The sequence below is a fragment of the Falco biarmicus genome, chromosome 6 (genome assembly GCF_023638135.1).
Source record: "Falco biarmicus isolate bFalBia1 chromosome 6, bFalBia1.pri, whole genome shotgun sequence".
Lineage (NCBI taxonomy): Eukaryota > Metazoa > Chordata > Aves > Falconiformes > Falconidae > Falco > Falco biarmicus.
In genome coordinates this window covers 49027141-49042535 of record NC_079293.1, presented here as the reverse complement: position 1 = coordinate 49042535, position 15395 = coordinate 49027141, and the positions used below count along the sequence as shown (strand labels likewise).

General features: G+C 38.6%; 1 protein-coding gene across 2 annotated transcripts in view; it reads right to left on the bottom strand.

Moving 5' to 3' along the window:
* Positions 1-15395, bottom strand: part of SNX9 (sorting nexin 9) — a 63541-nt gene that overhangs the window by 28040 nt on the left and 20106 nt on the right. For both annotated transcript variants that reach the window (XM_056342822.1, XM_056342821.1), the window contains exons 3-4: positions 13414-13488; positions 12148-12270 (exon numbers count right to left, since the gene is read on the bottom strand). In XM_056342822.1, the coding sequence (XP_056198797.1) occupies positions 12148-12270; positions 13414-13488 (198 nt within the window). The remainder of the gene's footprint in view (positions 1-12147; positions 12271-13413; positions 13489-15395) is intronic.

The following is a 15395-nucleotide window of genomic DNA, read 5'->3' as shown; positions in this document are numbered from 1 at the left end:
CTCAGGGAAATTAAACTATTTGTTCTAACAGCATTAGCAAGCATTCTTACCAGTGATAATTATTTTACACCAACACTGTAAGTATGGTGCATATGAACTATTAATTACATAAAGCCATGGACTAATTAGCACATTTAAAACAGAAACTCAAAAGTCAAGGATTAGATTTTTTCAAACGTTTATTTTATCAAATCAGATTAGCGCCTTTTATTAAAGCAAATCATAAGTTGTCTACCCGCACCATCACTATTGGTGTGACAGCCAGGGAGTTAAGGGCCAGCAACTTACTTAGCTTCCCTGTCAGAGCTTAACTCATTCACAGTGACGACAAGGGAAGAAAACCAACATCTGCCAGGGAACAGCTGGCATCTCCCTGTAGACTATTCTCAGCATAAGCTTCTGGTGAAGGTAACCACACATAACCTTGTGCTGATGCTGCTGTGGAGGCGGAAACCTCAGTGAAAGCGTGTAGAGCTGATGTGTCTCTAACTACTGCATCTATTTGTCAAGTTCATCTGTTGATAAATTGGATTAATAGCTTAGCATCCTGTTCAGCTCCTTGATTTTAACACTACACTTCTAAAAAAGTTGACTAGTTAAGTGCAGCCTACTCCAGACACTTACTGCAGAGATTAGCTGCAGAAAGAAAAAACACGCACACACAAGTCAAACCCCACACACCCAAAGTGTAGGAGGAAAAAGGAAGAGAAGGGGAAGGAAAGCAGAAAAAGCCTACAAAGCTTGGATTGTTCAGCAGAGGGAGAAACTGAGCTTTGTAAAAGGAAGTCTCAAAACCTACGGAGCCAGTGTATTGTTTCTATCACAAAGCAGCATATCAGAGAAGGGATACCCAATATAAATTAATTGCTATTAGGCTATAACTTTTACATGAATCTTAGAACCTTTGCCAGTACAGAAAGTTTAATAAAACTCACATTAAAGCCAAATTATTCTCTGCAAAAATGTTCAATAAGTGTGTTTCTTACACAAAATACAAAGAAAAAAAAAAAGTTCAGCTACTCCACATTCCATTTTTCTCCACTAGAAATTCTCTCATTTCAACTTTGAGATACTACTTAGGAATAAGAGCTCTCACTTCAATTTTTCCTAAAATAAAGTCAACTGACAGTTAGATTTCACAGACAGTATCAAACCTTTAAGACTTGAAAATGCTGTTGATATCATATAATACCTGTTCCTCAGGTACAGAATCTCCAGCATCTGGAAATTAAGACCAAGTCTCCAAGCTGAGGGGAAATCACCATTCAGAAAACTCACAAGTCAGTGGGTCTTTAGGAACCGTGCACAGATTCTATATTGATAGTTTGGGGTATTTTCTTTAAGGATGAAACTGATGCAAGAAACTGATACTACTCCCGAGGGGTGCGGTATCATGGAGGACTGATTCTTGGATAGCTGATACACAGTCCTACTCAGTAATTACAAAGAAGTTGCTAGTAGCTTAAACCAGCCTGCTCTTCCTATGATGTTCACCTGATATGGGTTTATATAAAGTGAAATAACCATACATGACATCAGTCAGGTTGATTATCTTTGCTAAATGAACACACATACACTGGGACCCAAACACATGGAAAAGCACGCCTACTCTAACATAACTTTGAGCACCTAGAAAAGACTATTTTGCATAGTATTCATTTGCCTATACTTCTGCAATATATGTTGTGCTGATCACTGGCAACAGATGCCTAGAAGTGGGACGATTGCCAAAAGGCTGAGTAAAGTTTTCCTCTTCTCTGTAGTTCATGTGAAATCTGGTACGAGTGGGTGGTAAAGAAACCTTAAAATCTGCTGCAAAACAAGGGGGAGGCAATAATATTAACACTAGGTACAGTACTAAAAAAGGATTGTCAAGAGCAATCATCACCAAACTTGCAGATAGTTGCTGATATACACTAAATGCTGTACAGCAAGGGGGAATGGATTACTTAAATTGCCCTCTCAGATGCCTTATCTCTATGTACCTGTATGGAAGCACTACTCAAATCAGAAAATTTTACTTCTGAGGTGTCCAAGAAAGATCTGGGGTAGAGTTCTTGCTCCTAGATGTATTGCACACAGGCTTTAAAAGCTGTGGGATATGCTATTCCCACTCAGCTCCTTTCAGCCAAAGCATCCACGCTTCTTTCTGAAGCGCTGGAGAAGAAGGTAACAGATGGGTTAGGAATGAATTTATAGACAACACCTCTCAAAGAGCCTTTGCAGGCCTTTTCATCTTTCTTCAAATGTTTGCCTGCACACACATACACACTGTAGACACTAAGTGGTAGCCAAAAATCAGTAAATATGGAGAAGGGTTCAGGAATCAGGCTTGCCATCCTCAAGGTCCCATAGCACCATGGACAACCAAGTAAAGACACAGCAGTTACTAGAAGGGTGATCTCTGTTCCAGTCAGCAGTTCTGTGGATGTCAGCAGGTGAAAACTCCATACAGGAGCCATTCATGTGGCTTAGCTCTGGTTGAATAAACCCTGATTAAGCCAGCAAAGTATTTTGTAAGCGATTAAATTACATGTTCTCACACCTTTAGTTTTCCATAACCAAAATTGCTAATCCTCTGATCTCTTTTTAGTCAGCACAAAAAAGATGAAGAGTGCTTGCAAGAAGCTGTTCTTCAGTCAATACAACTTTATACAGCACACCTAATATCCAAATACGCAAGCAATCTCAGATGCAAGTGCACAAAAAGAAATGCCACACCACACAATTAAACTAATCAGTCTTCAAATACAACATTACATCTCTTTGCTCCTCAACGTAACATCAAACAAATACACTGAGAAACTCAGGGATAAAGTCCTTAGAGGCACTGATTTTCCCTTTTGTAGACTTATTACTGACTGGCTCACTCTTACTGTTCTAGGAGAAAAAAAAACCACAACAAAAAGGCTATTTGGGGAACAGAGGGAACACATTAGTAAATATTTTAAGAGTCTTCCATTAAGGGCAGATTCAAACTCACTATAGAAACAGATCATTAATGGTTGGGGGCTGGGGGAGAGGAAGAGAAGTCTAGCATGATTTTAAAGATCTAATAATAGTTGAATGAGGAAAAAAATTGCACCACAACAGGAAAATTCGCAGCTTGGAGGTGGAATGTCAGTATCTTTACCAAATGAATCATGAATTAAACAGGAAGAAGTGACATCTTTGCTGTTTTCCAGAGAATCCAAAGTTATAGACAGTAAAGCTAAGCCAAGCCACTGAAGCATCTCTGCCCTGGTTAAATTGTTTTTGTTTGTTTGGGTGTTTTTTTTTAAACCTCCTGGCTAACTAAGTTGTTCTTGGCAGACTCCTTCCTCATATTAATGGATGCTCCTGATGGATGAATAGATCCATTCGACCCCTGAGGGACAAAAGTCAAAACCCAAAACAAACATGATATTCAGGTGCTAAAACTAAGTTGAGTAGCTAGAAAGATCTACATAACTGTGCCATCACAAATTACCACCTCTGATTGTAAGAAATACACCTTGAAATCTACTCTGAAAGAAGGAAGCCATGCTGATGCAGCGAGTAGAGAGTCTGATCAGACCAAGGGAAGCCCAGGACAGCCAAAGCTGTAATAAGAAGTGTATTGCTTTTCAAGAGGGGTTGAGAAGAGACAGAGAGCACAGAGGAATGACAGAAAATACAAGAAAAGTCATGGTGGCTCAGTTGAATAGCTCACAGGATTTCCATCTACTAATTCCCAATTCAGCTAAAAAAAAAAAAAAAAAAAGCGCGCCACATTTGAGGTACAGAATGGTCTTTTAGAAAGACATGCAATTTAGATTTGAGCAAAGAATATGCAGTTATGGGACAAGGGGAGGGAAGACATATCTTTTGTCATCCTCACTGCTTAAAGGAAATTTTTAAATATAATTACAGTTTGCTTAGTTTCAACTTTCAGCTGCTAAATATCCTATACATGTTTATCCAATGGAGCTCTCAGGCTTTTGTTTTTGTTACTCACACCTGCACGTGTAAATGGTAATCAAGTCACCTCTTTATGTCCTTGTCTTCTCTTGAGCTGATTTCAATCCCTAATGGTTTCTTCTTGAAACATAGATGAGAAATTTCAGACAGTTTTCCAAGTAGCAGTCACAGCAATGCCAGAAATGGAAGAAAGACTCCCTGTTCCCCTCTGATTTTCTCTAGACATCCCAGGATCAGGCTACAAAGATTAAACAAGGCTTTACCCTTCCTTTTTGGGAAAAAGCACTCGATTTTTGCTTGGGAACAGAGGACAGGGGATTCCCTTGTTGCCTCTTTTTTTGGAGGAGCAAGATTTGAAAAGTATTACTGGCTAAGGCTTTTCAGCTTACCACTTTCAATTACAAATGTCCATGATTCCTCCTTAAAATAAACGCTCAGTGAACAAAAAACAACCACCACCACCACCACCAGGAAGGAAAATGCATGCTGCAGTAAGCCCCCTGCTGTGGTGAAGAGGCTCTTGCAAGGCATGCCACTATAAGCATGCAAGCAAGTAGAAACGCTCATAGGAGGGCTGGTAAGATTATTACCATTACCAAGTCAATGCCAAACTACTAAAGCACAAGGCTACCTTATGAAATAAGTCAAATGAAAATAAACCTTTTAGAAAAAGAACATGCAAACACTGTAAATTGTGGAAAATTGGCTATTTTAACAGTCAGATTTTGCCTGAATGTATGGGTGCAGATGAAGGCAAGGAGTGATCACAGTACTAGTTTAATGACTTGCTGCCTGAGCCCTTGCATTCCACTGCGACACCGATGAAAAAAAGATCAAGACAACTCCGTAATTTGAACTGGTACAATCACTGTCATATGTTGGACAGTTACTTTTTAATATGCGAATGCGATGAATTTCAAAGCAAGCAAGCCACTGTTTCCAGTACTGTATGGAAGTCACTGCCTGGTACTTTGGTTAAATAAGAACTGGTCACAAATTGCTGTTACCAGTCTGAATGCAATATTGGGATTGAGATGGGAGCGGGGAGGGGCAGGGGGAAACAGTTACTTTCAAATTACATGTAACAATGGAGGATGTTATAGTATCATTATCTGTAACAGGAACCAGAAGTTACTAATAATGACAGCATAAATCACTAGGTATTTTTAAATTTTATTTTATTTTTACCTCTGGACAGTTCTAACCCACCAATTTTGTTTGTACTTCTTTTGCACTACACCCTTCTAGACATGACATGCACACAGACAGACAACTTCGTATTTACTCTTACAAAGATCTACATTTACGCAGAGTTAAGGTGTTTATTAGTCAAGGAAGCAGTAACTTCCAAAATCCATAGACAATTGTAACTTCCATGTTGAACCTACCCGTGTATTTTATAAGGCAGTTTAGCATACTGGTTTAACAAGACTAACCGGATCAACCAAACATGAGTGAGTCACATTTCCTATGACAATACTTCTACTCTACTGCACACGCAGTAACGTCAGAGAATGGAAATGCCATTACAGGAATGCAATAACATACATGTCAAAATTTCCATGTAAGCAGAATAGCGCACTCAAGAGCACCATTTTTCTTCAGTCTTAGCATTTATAGCTGCTCATAGAAGTTTGGGGCTGGCAGTGGGGGTAATTATGGCATGCAAATTTAACAGTGACAATTTGCCTTTCCAGCACTAAGTTGCAGAGAGTGGAAAAGATATGAAGCAAAGCTCTGGCAACAGCTTCTTTAGTCTCCTCCTTATGCACATTCAACAACTTACATCTACATGCAGGGAAACCTAAGAGTTGCCTCAGCTCCTGCGCACCAAACTACGTGTTTTCACTACTATTCATTCATCCTGCCTATACAGAAGTCCCAATTTTCTGAAGGGAAAGGGTTTTCTACAGAAAAGACAGTCCATTTATTTTCATATCCTTCAACAACTGTGAAGCAGCTTATCTTTCTTCTACTGAGAGAGAAACTACCCAGAATGATTTCATGCTTACCACTTGATAAAACAACACAAAGATGAGAGGTTTCTGTTAGCTGCTTCCTGTACCTGCTCATGGGGCCCTGCTGCTCTGCCCGTAACATAACTGAAAACACAAAACACGTGGATTCACTAATGTCACACTGGAATTGGCTGATAATTCTGCAGTTCACAAAAGTGTGAACTCTCAGGGTACTTACTTTATCCAGAACTAAAAGCTGTACGGTCCTCTTCACACAGCAGACAGCAGCAATTAGAGGATCAGTGTCAAGAAAAGGGAACAAACTTATCTACAAATGCAACTTATGGACAGCTACAATGACTATTTTTGTATCTTAATTACTGTGAAGGCACATCTACAGCTCTTATGTCAACACAGCTGGCGATCCACTTCCACCTTGCAACACAGGCAGTACTCCATTTTAATTTCATTTATACATTTTTAATACCAGTTTTCTATTCTCGGAGGGGAGGAAACAAAGCGAGACTTCAAGCTCTAGAGGGAAGGGAGGAGAAACCATACAGACTAAAATATATAGTATACTGAAATGTATAGCATTTCTATCTTATGTTCAAACATACACGTTAGGATGTAAATAGCTGGACTACATGGCTAATTGTACATACAGTTTGTTTACAGCCCACTAATAAGTATACTGTACACATAAAATTTTAGCTTATTAAAGAGAACTAGTTTGGGTCCATATAGATGTAATTTGCATTTCATTTAGATGAAATCTAAAAAACTCAGATAAACACTATTGTTAAAATGGGAAGATGATAATTGTTCACAACTTTTGAAACATTTTAAATTAGATAAATGAAAACCCACCAGAAGCTGTGGTTTAGAATGGAGAGATCTTCGCTGTTAAAACAGCGGTTTCTGAACTTGGAACATGTGCAAAATAAATGCAAGTACGTCTGTGAATTGACAAGAACTAGTTTTGATCACTGAAAAAAACCCACAGCCGGAGAAGACTACTCAGAACAAATTTTACATTAATGCTTATATTTCCATACATACTTTAATTATGAAGGCTCCAAACACCACCAAGCTAACACTGCTTGGTCAACTGCAATAAGAAACACTTTTTAAGTGTGAAACAGGGTATCTGTTGTTGCTACAGCCCCTGGAAGTAACTCGGTATCAAAGAACTACTACCAGAGAAATTCTGAGTTCAATATATATCAAGATGTTTATTTGGTTTAACCTGCCATAATTTATATCCCTTTCAGTGCCATTATCACCACTGTTATTCTAATACCAGAAGAGTTTACAGACAACTTACCTTAATTCATATAGGCAATTCTAACAAACAGAAAAAACATAAATGCTGATAGACTTACTCACTGGTTGTTCCAAATTGCAGTCTAAAATTTGCACCCTGCATTGTGGCTCAGAGGAACAGTGGATTGACAGAGAAGAAAGACTTTCCATTCCCCTTGCTTCCTCTGTCCAAGGATTACAACATCAAAACAGCATGAGACCCATACAAAAGCCATGCAACAGCCTCCATCTCTGGCAGCTAAGGGCTACTGAAATTTTATTTTCTTGAATAATTTCTTAAAGGCTTTTCAGACATTAAACCACAAACGTTACAGGCAAATGCAACACTAAACTATCTACTTTTCTTCTGAGTGTAAAAATAGTCCCTTTGAGTAATTTTTTTCCCCTTGTTTGTGTATAATTAGCTTCATTGTTTCCTCTGATTGCTTCTATCTCCCCAATATCTTCTAAAGCTAGCTCTTTAAAAGAGCAGCTGGAAGCTTGACGCAGACAGCTATTGCTGGGACACTACTGATGCAAGGAACGAGTTGGGGAAGAACGAACTGCAAAGGGTCATGCAAAATTCTTCTTCATAAGTGCCTCTGTGCCCCTTTTCTACCGCCACTTTACATCTGTGGCAAACCCAGGTAAGGTACAACACCAAAGTGTTGCTGTGGTCCTATCTTTCTCAACGAAGAAAAGGAAGTAAAAGCAGCTGCTTCTAGTTATTGCTTATTAATTACTTTTCAGGAGATTATTTACTGAACAATGTTAGAAAAGCACAGAGAGAGAGTAGGAAATATTTGAGCTGACAATGTTTTATTAATGCCAAAGTTATGGATTCCAGAGCAGGAAACCAAAAGCCTTGTTTGCCTGGAAAGCAACTAGATAAGATTTTGAGAGAGAGATACACGTGCACAGAAACTGATCTAGGAAAACTGTAATGATGTAGGGTTCTGTATTACATGCAGCATTGCTACTTAAGAAAAGCAGTCATCCTCCCAGATCTATCAAGCCATATGAAGATATGCGGGCAAAAATATACTGTATAAAGCTAAAAAAAATATATTTGTTGGAATTTCATTCAAATATAACTGGTCTGGGATAGAGTAAATTTTCTTCAGAGTAGCTGGTATGGTGCTATGTTTTGGATCTGGAACCAAAACGCTGTTGATAACACAGGGATGTTTTAATTATTGCTGAACAGCGCTTGCATAGTGTCAAGGCTGCCTCTGTTTCTCACTCTGTCTTGCCAGCAAGTGGGCTGGGGGTGCACAAGAGGCTGGGAGGGGACACAGCCACAACAGCTGACCCAACTGACTGAAGGGATATTTCCTAACATATGACATTGTGCTCAGCAATAGGTGCTACAGGGAAGAAAGAAGAAGGAGATATGTTCAGTTACAGCATTTGTCTTCCCAAGTAACAGTCATGTGTGACAGAGCCCTGCTTTCCTGGAGATGGCTGAACACCAGCCTGCCAATGGGAAGTAGTGAATTAATTCCTTATTTTGCTTTGCTTGCATGCACAGCTTTTTTATTAAACTGCCTTTATCCCAACCCATGAGTTTTCAATATTTATACTTCTGATTGTCTCCCCCATCCCACTGCGGGGGGAAGTGAGCAAGTGGCTGGGTGGGGCTGAGCTGTCTACCAGGATTACACTACAAAACTGTGGTTTAACTGGTCTCAAAGAAAACCATAAACGACACACACCCCCACCCCACACCCCCATTTCAACTCAACCAGATCTATTTTTTTTAATAAGGCTCGGTACTGAAACACTATGCAACAACTTAGGGTTTTTACTTACTGTTAGAAGAAGAGAAGGAATTCTAAAAATTCAAACATCTTTTGACTTACTGGAATTGGGGAGCGAGAGTGTTGTGCGATTATGTGTATGTTAAAGTAACTTCTTCAACACAGCAGAAGTAAGAAAAATCTGTTTAGATGTGCTTTTATAAAGTCATCTCCCCACCCCGTTACTATAAAATAGATAGCATAAAGTGTCAGCATTTAGGAATGCCGCTATTTCTTATTCAGCCACCAGACAACATCTATGAACGTTTTAATTCCCACTACTGTGCCACCTTCAGCATTGATTCTATTTACATTGACATAATTTGTTATTTTTCTTTGCTCTCCATAGCCTGAACATACAAGTTTCATTTAAGATGAAGTGCTTTGTATATTGACCTAGTCAGTTGTTAAAGCACTTGAAAAGAGTAAGTCAATTGCTTTCAACTGTGCATCTGAATATAGATCAAAGTGCCTGAGTGAACTCACATTAAACAATGTTAATGTTATAACCAAATACAGAAGAATACATCTAGGAAGAAGGGGCATACACACAAAGTTGAAGACTCTATTCTTATAAGCAGTGGCTCTAAAAGAGAAGCCAGTATGCAGGGGATGAGCGACTCAGTATAACCTCCTGATGCAGTCTTACAGGAATCGGTGCAATCTTTCACTGTGTCAGGCTTTTCTACACCAGAACAGCAACATCAAACCTGTTTGACATCATGCAACGTACACAGGAGCAATGCACACATTTTACAGACAAGTCACAAGATCGAAGAGACTGCAAAAGAAAGCTTTTTTTGTGAGGGCAGGAAAAGTGTCTTACACTAGACAGACAAAACAAACAGAATTTCTTAATCAAGAGGACAACTGGCCATAGAATTTTTGCAAGGAGAAAATACCACGCACTAGGGAGCTCTCTGATCTGGGAGAACATCCTAGCAGTTGAAAGTGGAAAACTAACAGATACATGCCAGAAGCTGAAGAAACAAGTCTTCAAATAAAGATCTGCAGTTTTTCTAGAAACTACATACAACCAAACAGCAGTTACTGAGCTCATTTAAAGAAAAAACAAACAACTTTGAGAAAACGCAATGAACTTACGAGATAAAGTTCTGACCATGCAACAGGAGGGTTCTTGCTATGAAAAAAACAGGAAAACAAAAGACCCTGACACACCAGCCTAAGGAAATTTGCTTCCCTCACATCTTGTGTGGCCTTGGCTGCATCCAGGTGCACAGTCTCCTCCTCTCTCTCTCCCCTATTAATGTTAGCAATATAGTTTTACTATAATAGACTATGGTACAGTGGTTCCCCCAACAGTCTCACACAGCACTTGAAGGATAATAGAGAGGGGGACACATACAAGAGTAAGGCACCAACACAGATGAGTCCAGCTGTTTGCCTGAAGTTACTCCTTCCCAAACAGCTGCTATGACAAAACTGCAATTTGTATGTGTTACAGGGCCAGTATACTGCTGATCCTGTGTAAACTGTAAAGTGACCATATTTTCAAGCTTTTCCCTCCTCTACAAATGCAAATTCCAAATCTAGATTGCCGTAGTATTCTATTATTAAGAATATAATAGATATTTTTATTTTAACCTTTCCCCCATACAGGCAAGGGCTTTTTTCTTCTCTTCTCCAGGCACAAGTACCTTGTGTTAAGCACTGATCAAGCTCCGATAGATACATCTACCACCATGCAAAATATTCTACGTTTATTATCCCATTAAGTAATTCTTCCTAGATCAAATTAAGTATATGTTTTTCTTCCTTCAGAGGAGTAAGAGTATTCAGATTTAACAGAAGTAGCTGCTGCAAGTAAGTCAAGCTTCCCTGAAAGTAAAGTTTAGCTAGAAACTCTATAGGAGGAAAAACTGGGACAAGGGTAACAGAGTAGAAGTGAGGTTCCCACTATACCTTCAAATTACTGTAGAGTTTTACTGAAGGAAAACAAACCTATAATCAATACTTTCGGCTCAGTATGACAAAATAAATTCATGATGCATTTCAAGAGTTTTGTGTTTAGCCTAAATATTAACTGGGCATTAAAAAAAAAAAAAAATAGTTCTAAGCATTGAGACAGTCACAGTGAGGCCTGGATTTCCCACTGTATGTGGGATCACAGAATTACAACCCTGACATTGTCTGGCTGAATACAAGGAAGTGCAAATCAAACACTATACAGTCAATGAACTCTTACATTCACTGTCAAACACAAATGCCCCATGTACAGTTTTCAAGAGATCTCACTTCATCTCAAAGTCTTGTGGTACAAGTTGCAGTTAAGAAAACTAATAACTGATATTTAACTGACCCACAAACCAGGCATGTGTCCCCAGCTTGCTGAAGTAAAGCATTTACTTTCCAACACAAAAGATCTTTGCATGCTGCTGTTGGAAAAAGCAGATTTTGTACTTCTGTTATCTATGGACTTCAAAATATTTAACTGTTCCTACATGTGGGACACACAGTAGTCTGTAGACCATAACAACAGCTGGTGCTTAAGATAATATATGTCCTCGGATTACCTAACCTGAAAGTAAATTTTTGCTGCTTAATGAACTAACACACCAGACAAAAAGCTATGAATAGAGTGAGAGAAATTCTTCCAGCGAAACCAAAGTTAGCCTTTCCTTCAACTGACTGGGGACAATACATTAACTTGCTTCATTTTTTTTTAATCAAAGCAACAACTTTTATGCAAATTCTGAAAAAGACATCCATCCATTCACTCTGGTTGATGATGCACAGACCACCCAATTGTAGAGGACATGAAAAAAAAAGCTTTGGTGTTAATATGCTAGCCTTTTTAAGGAACAAGTATCTTGAAAATAAATTTGCTAAGAATGCACTTATGCAGAACTGAGGTATTGACAGAATTGTATGATTGCAGACTGGAAAGAATAAAATTGCTGTATTTCTGAAAGTGTTAGAATACTAAATTTTCCAGCAGTGACAGTATCTGAACAGTCACACATCATTAATACTCAACAAATGCGCTCCCTTATGAAAACACAACTACTTTTAATTAATACTTTTATGAGCGTTCACAAATACAGTACGGCACAACCGAAGAGTGCAAGCAGTTAAGTCAACAAAACTTGCCAAACCCACTGTGCCTGAAAAAACATGAGACATACCTGATTACTGCTTTTTGCAGCAGAGTTGGTCTGGGCTGTATTTGAAGAAAGGGAATCAAAAAAGGCTTGGTCAGCTAATGAGTTACCGCAGCTAATTCCATCTTTTGCACCTTCAGTTATAATCTGAAATGGAAAATGTTGCAAAAGATTTTTTTATGCTTCCACTGACAAACAGCATAATTTGATTATATAGAATCATGTTAACAGAGACTTTGAGATGGTTGCATATACCTTTTTGAATCCAAACTCAATGTAACTTTTTACAATAAATCGATGTGATGATCTGGAGGATTTCAGTCTACAACAGATGGAATTGGTTTGCACTATAACAGCGTACCATACAAGATTGTTGTAGCAGTGGACACCTATGTATAAATTCATTAGGGTTGTTAACATTGCTGTTGGAGGACTGGGAACTCAATACTCAGAGGATCAGTTTGGGACAAGTTTGGAAAGCCAGAAAGCTACTAGACAATGAGCTAGCCAACTGAAGATAAAAACAAGGTCACGTGAGCTAGTATCATCCTCCTCCTGCCTCTCCACCCCCCCCCTTTTTTTTTTTTTTAATTGGTGAAGGAAAGGAGGCACATGCCTTAGGAAAAGGCTGCAGAAATTCCAGCCAGAGTCTTCACCTAACTGGCAACCTGCTGGCATAGAGACACTGGGCCCTCCAAGAATGAACCGGATTCGGTTCTCTGCACTGACACCCCCATTCTATCCCCGCCCCCATACCACCAGTCTGTAAATAAAAAGCAGGTCAACACACACACTGAAGAGACAGCAAAGGCCCTCAGGAAGAAGGTAAGTTGAGTAGTCCCTGGATTTGGGATCCCATACCCTGAGCCCCAGAAATGGGGTTCCATTCCAGAGGTTTATGAGCGTGTGGCAAATCAGCCATAGCAACACCAGTGTAAACTTGCATTGCTCATTGCACTTCCATATCTGTATCTTCAGACAGGAAAACAAAACAGTTTCTGGATCATGAGATCCCAAAATCAGAAGCAGAATCAAAACAACTCATGTTCTGTAGATCACCACTATTTACCACAGACCTTATGCATTTCTTGGGAAACCATTAAGCAGCACTGTAGCTTTGGAGGGTATGTTTGTACTGGTCTCAAAAGCCAGCTAGAGTTGCTACAAAAAGATTACATATTCCAAGCTATAACATCAGAAGTTTCATGTTTAACCATTAGTCTGATCAGCAAAACAGGTGGCCTTTTCAGCAGTTCTGCTTTCCTAGTGCAGCGTAGTGTAGTCACTTACCTCAACATAATCTGTTGGAACAAGTCCTCTCTCGCCTTGGCTGTTTTTTCCTTCTAACCAGCCTCCACCGACATCCTAAAAGAAGCAGTAATATAGAAATAGTTTTGCTAGATGGATCCCACAGCATGCTTTAAACAGCTCAGGAGGAAGCACTGTCTTGCTGTCAAACGCAATGTTTGAAATAGTTATGACTGTATGACCATGAACAAACTCACTTAAATCTGCTGAAGCAGCAGATACTCATTTAAACAGAACACAGACTGTGCTTGTTTCACACAGCTATTGTGGACTTCAGATTTAATAAGCACAAGAGGGAAAAGGGTCGATTTTTTCAGCACTTTCAATCATTTCTGAGACACAGGCTGCATCAGAGCACAGCTATTAGTATGCCAACTCCGAAGCATTAATTTTAATCAACAGATTATAAAGAAAAAAACACTCAAGGAATTAAGCTATTGGTTATATCTGTAAAATCTCTGCTACAATCATTGGAGATGCAGAGGTGTGAGATGAGTGGGAGCTATAACCCACAAAAATGTTAAGGTTAATCTCAAGTGTAAGAGAGGCACATGCCATGCAAGATCTGGAGATGCTCTTTCTAGTTTACGTTTCATTTCAGAGGTAGGTCTCATGCTATTACTTTGGTAAGAACTAACACACTTCAGCTCTGATTTCAGTGGGGCATCTCTTTATTGGTTTGGGTGGGTTGTTTTTTGTTGGTTTTTTTTTTAAAAAAAAAAAACAAAAAAACAAAAAAACACACACACATATTCTATATACCCTAAGAAACCTTTGCAGTTAAGCAAGTCAATTCCAGGACAACATTATCTGGAATAAGTCAGTTCCATTTTAAATCAAGCTGTTCCTTGAACACATAGTAACACATCAAGCTAACTTACAGCTGACAATTGCTGTCTAGCATATGTGGTTCCAATTATTTCAGGTTTTCTTAATTTGCTTTTTAATGGATGTATTTGTTTATTCACAATTTTGTTCTTTCACTTGGAAATTTTATGTAATCCTGCACATAGTAAGGAGGAGTCTGCTTATGTGTTTAAGTTTTTAAACAGTAAAGATCAATCAGTTATTAAAATAACAAACTTTCATTTGCTTTTTCTTATGTACCTAAAAGCTTTCACTCAAGAACACAGAAACAACTAGACATCTCAGATTATAAATTCAACTATCTTGGTTAAAATGCAAGAGCAATGACACCTCGAGCCAGAAGTCACACTTGCGCTGCTGCACTTGAGAGTAAATCATCAGTGGACTTTCATGACTTATGCTATCACTGTCTAAACTTATATCAAAAAAGATCAAGAGCCTTTGTGGCAATCTATCCCACACTTTAATCATGGACAGCATAAAATGGAGTATTACATGGTTTTAAGTATATTGCCTTAACACACAGATGTCTTGTTCAGCAAAAGCTAACTTAAAAGTGGTAAACTATTTGTTTGGTTCTACTTTTGTGCAACAGCATTAAACTCCTGAACTCATTTAAAATTTTACTTCTGCCACAGAACAGCATACTATCCAAGAGTGTATTGGTTTTATTAAATATCTGATTCAAATATTTAAGTCAGTGGAAATAAAAATTATCAGGATTATATGTGACTAGGCTCTTCAAAGAATTATTTTATTCTGCAGAACCCATGTTTCCTACACAACCAGATAAATTAAACCTGGCAACATGATCAGGCATTTTTCACCTGTATGTTTTAAAAGGAAAGTCTATTTACTACAGAAAAATAAAAACCAGAGGCTACTAACACTTCCCTTGTTACCCAGGGTAAGAATTATACAGGACAATAAAACTGCACTTAAATTCAAATTGTACACACAAATCAAGTGACAGTGTTCAAAAGTACTACTAATTTAAGAACTCCGATAGTATTACCACAGTATTTTCACCCCTCCTTCCCTGTATTTTGTCCATATTATTTTCATTATGAAAGGACACACAAGTTTAGTAACAAGTT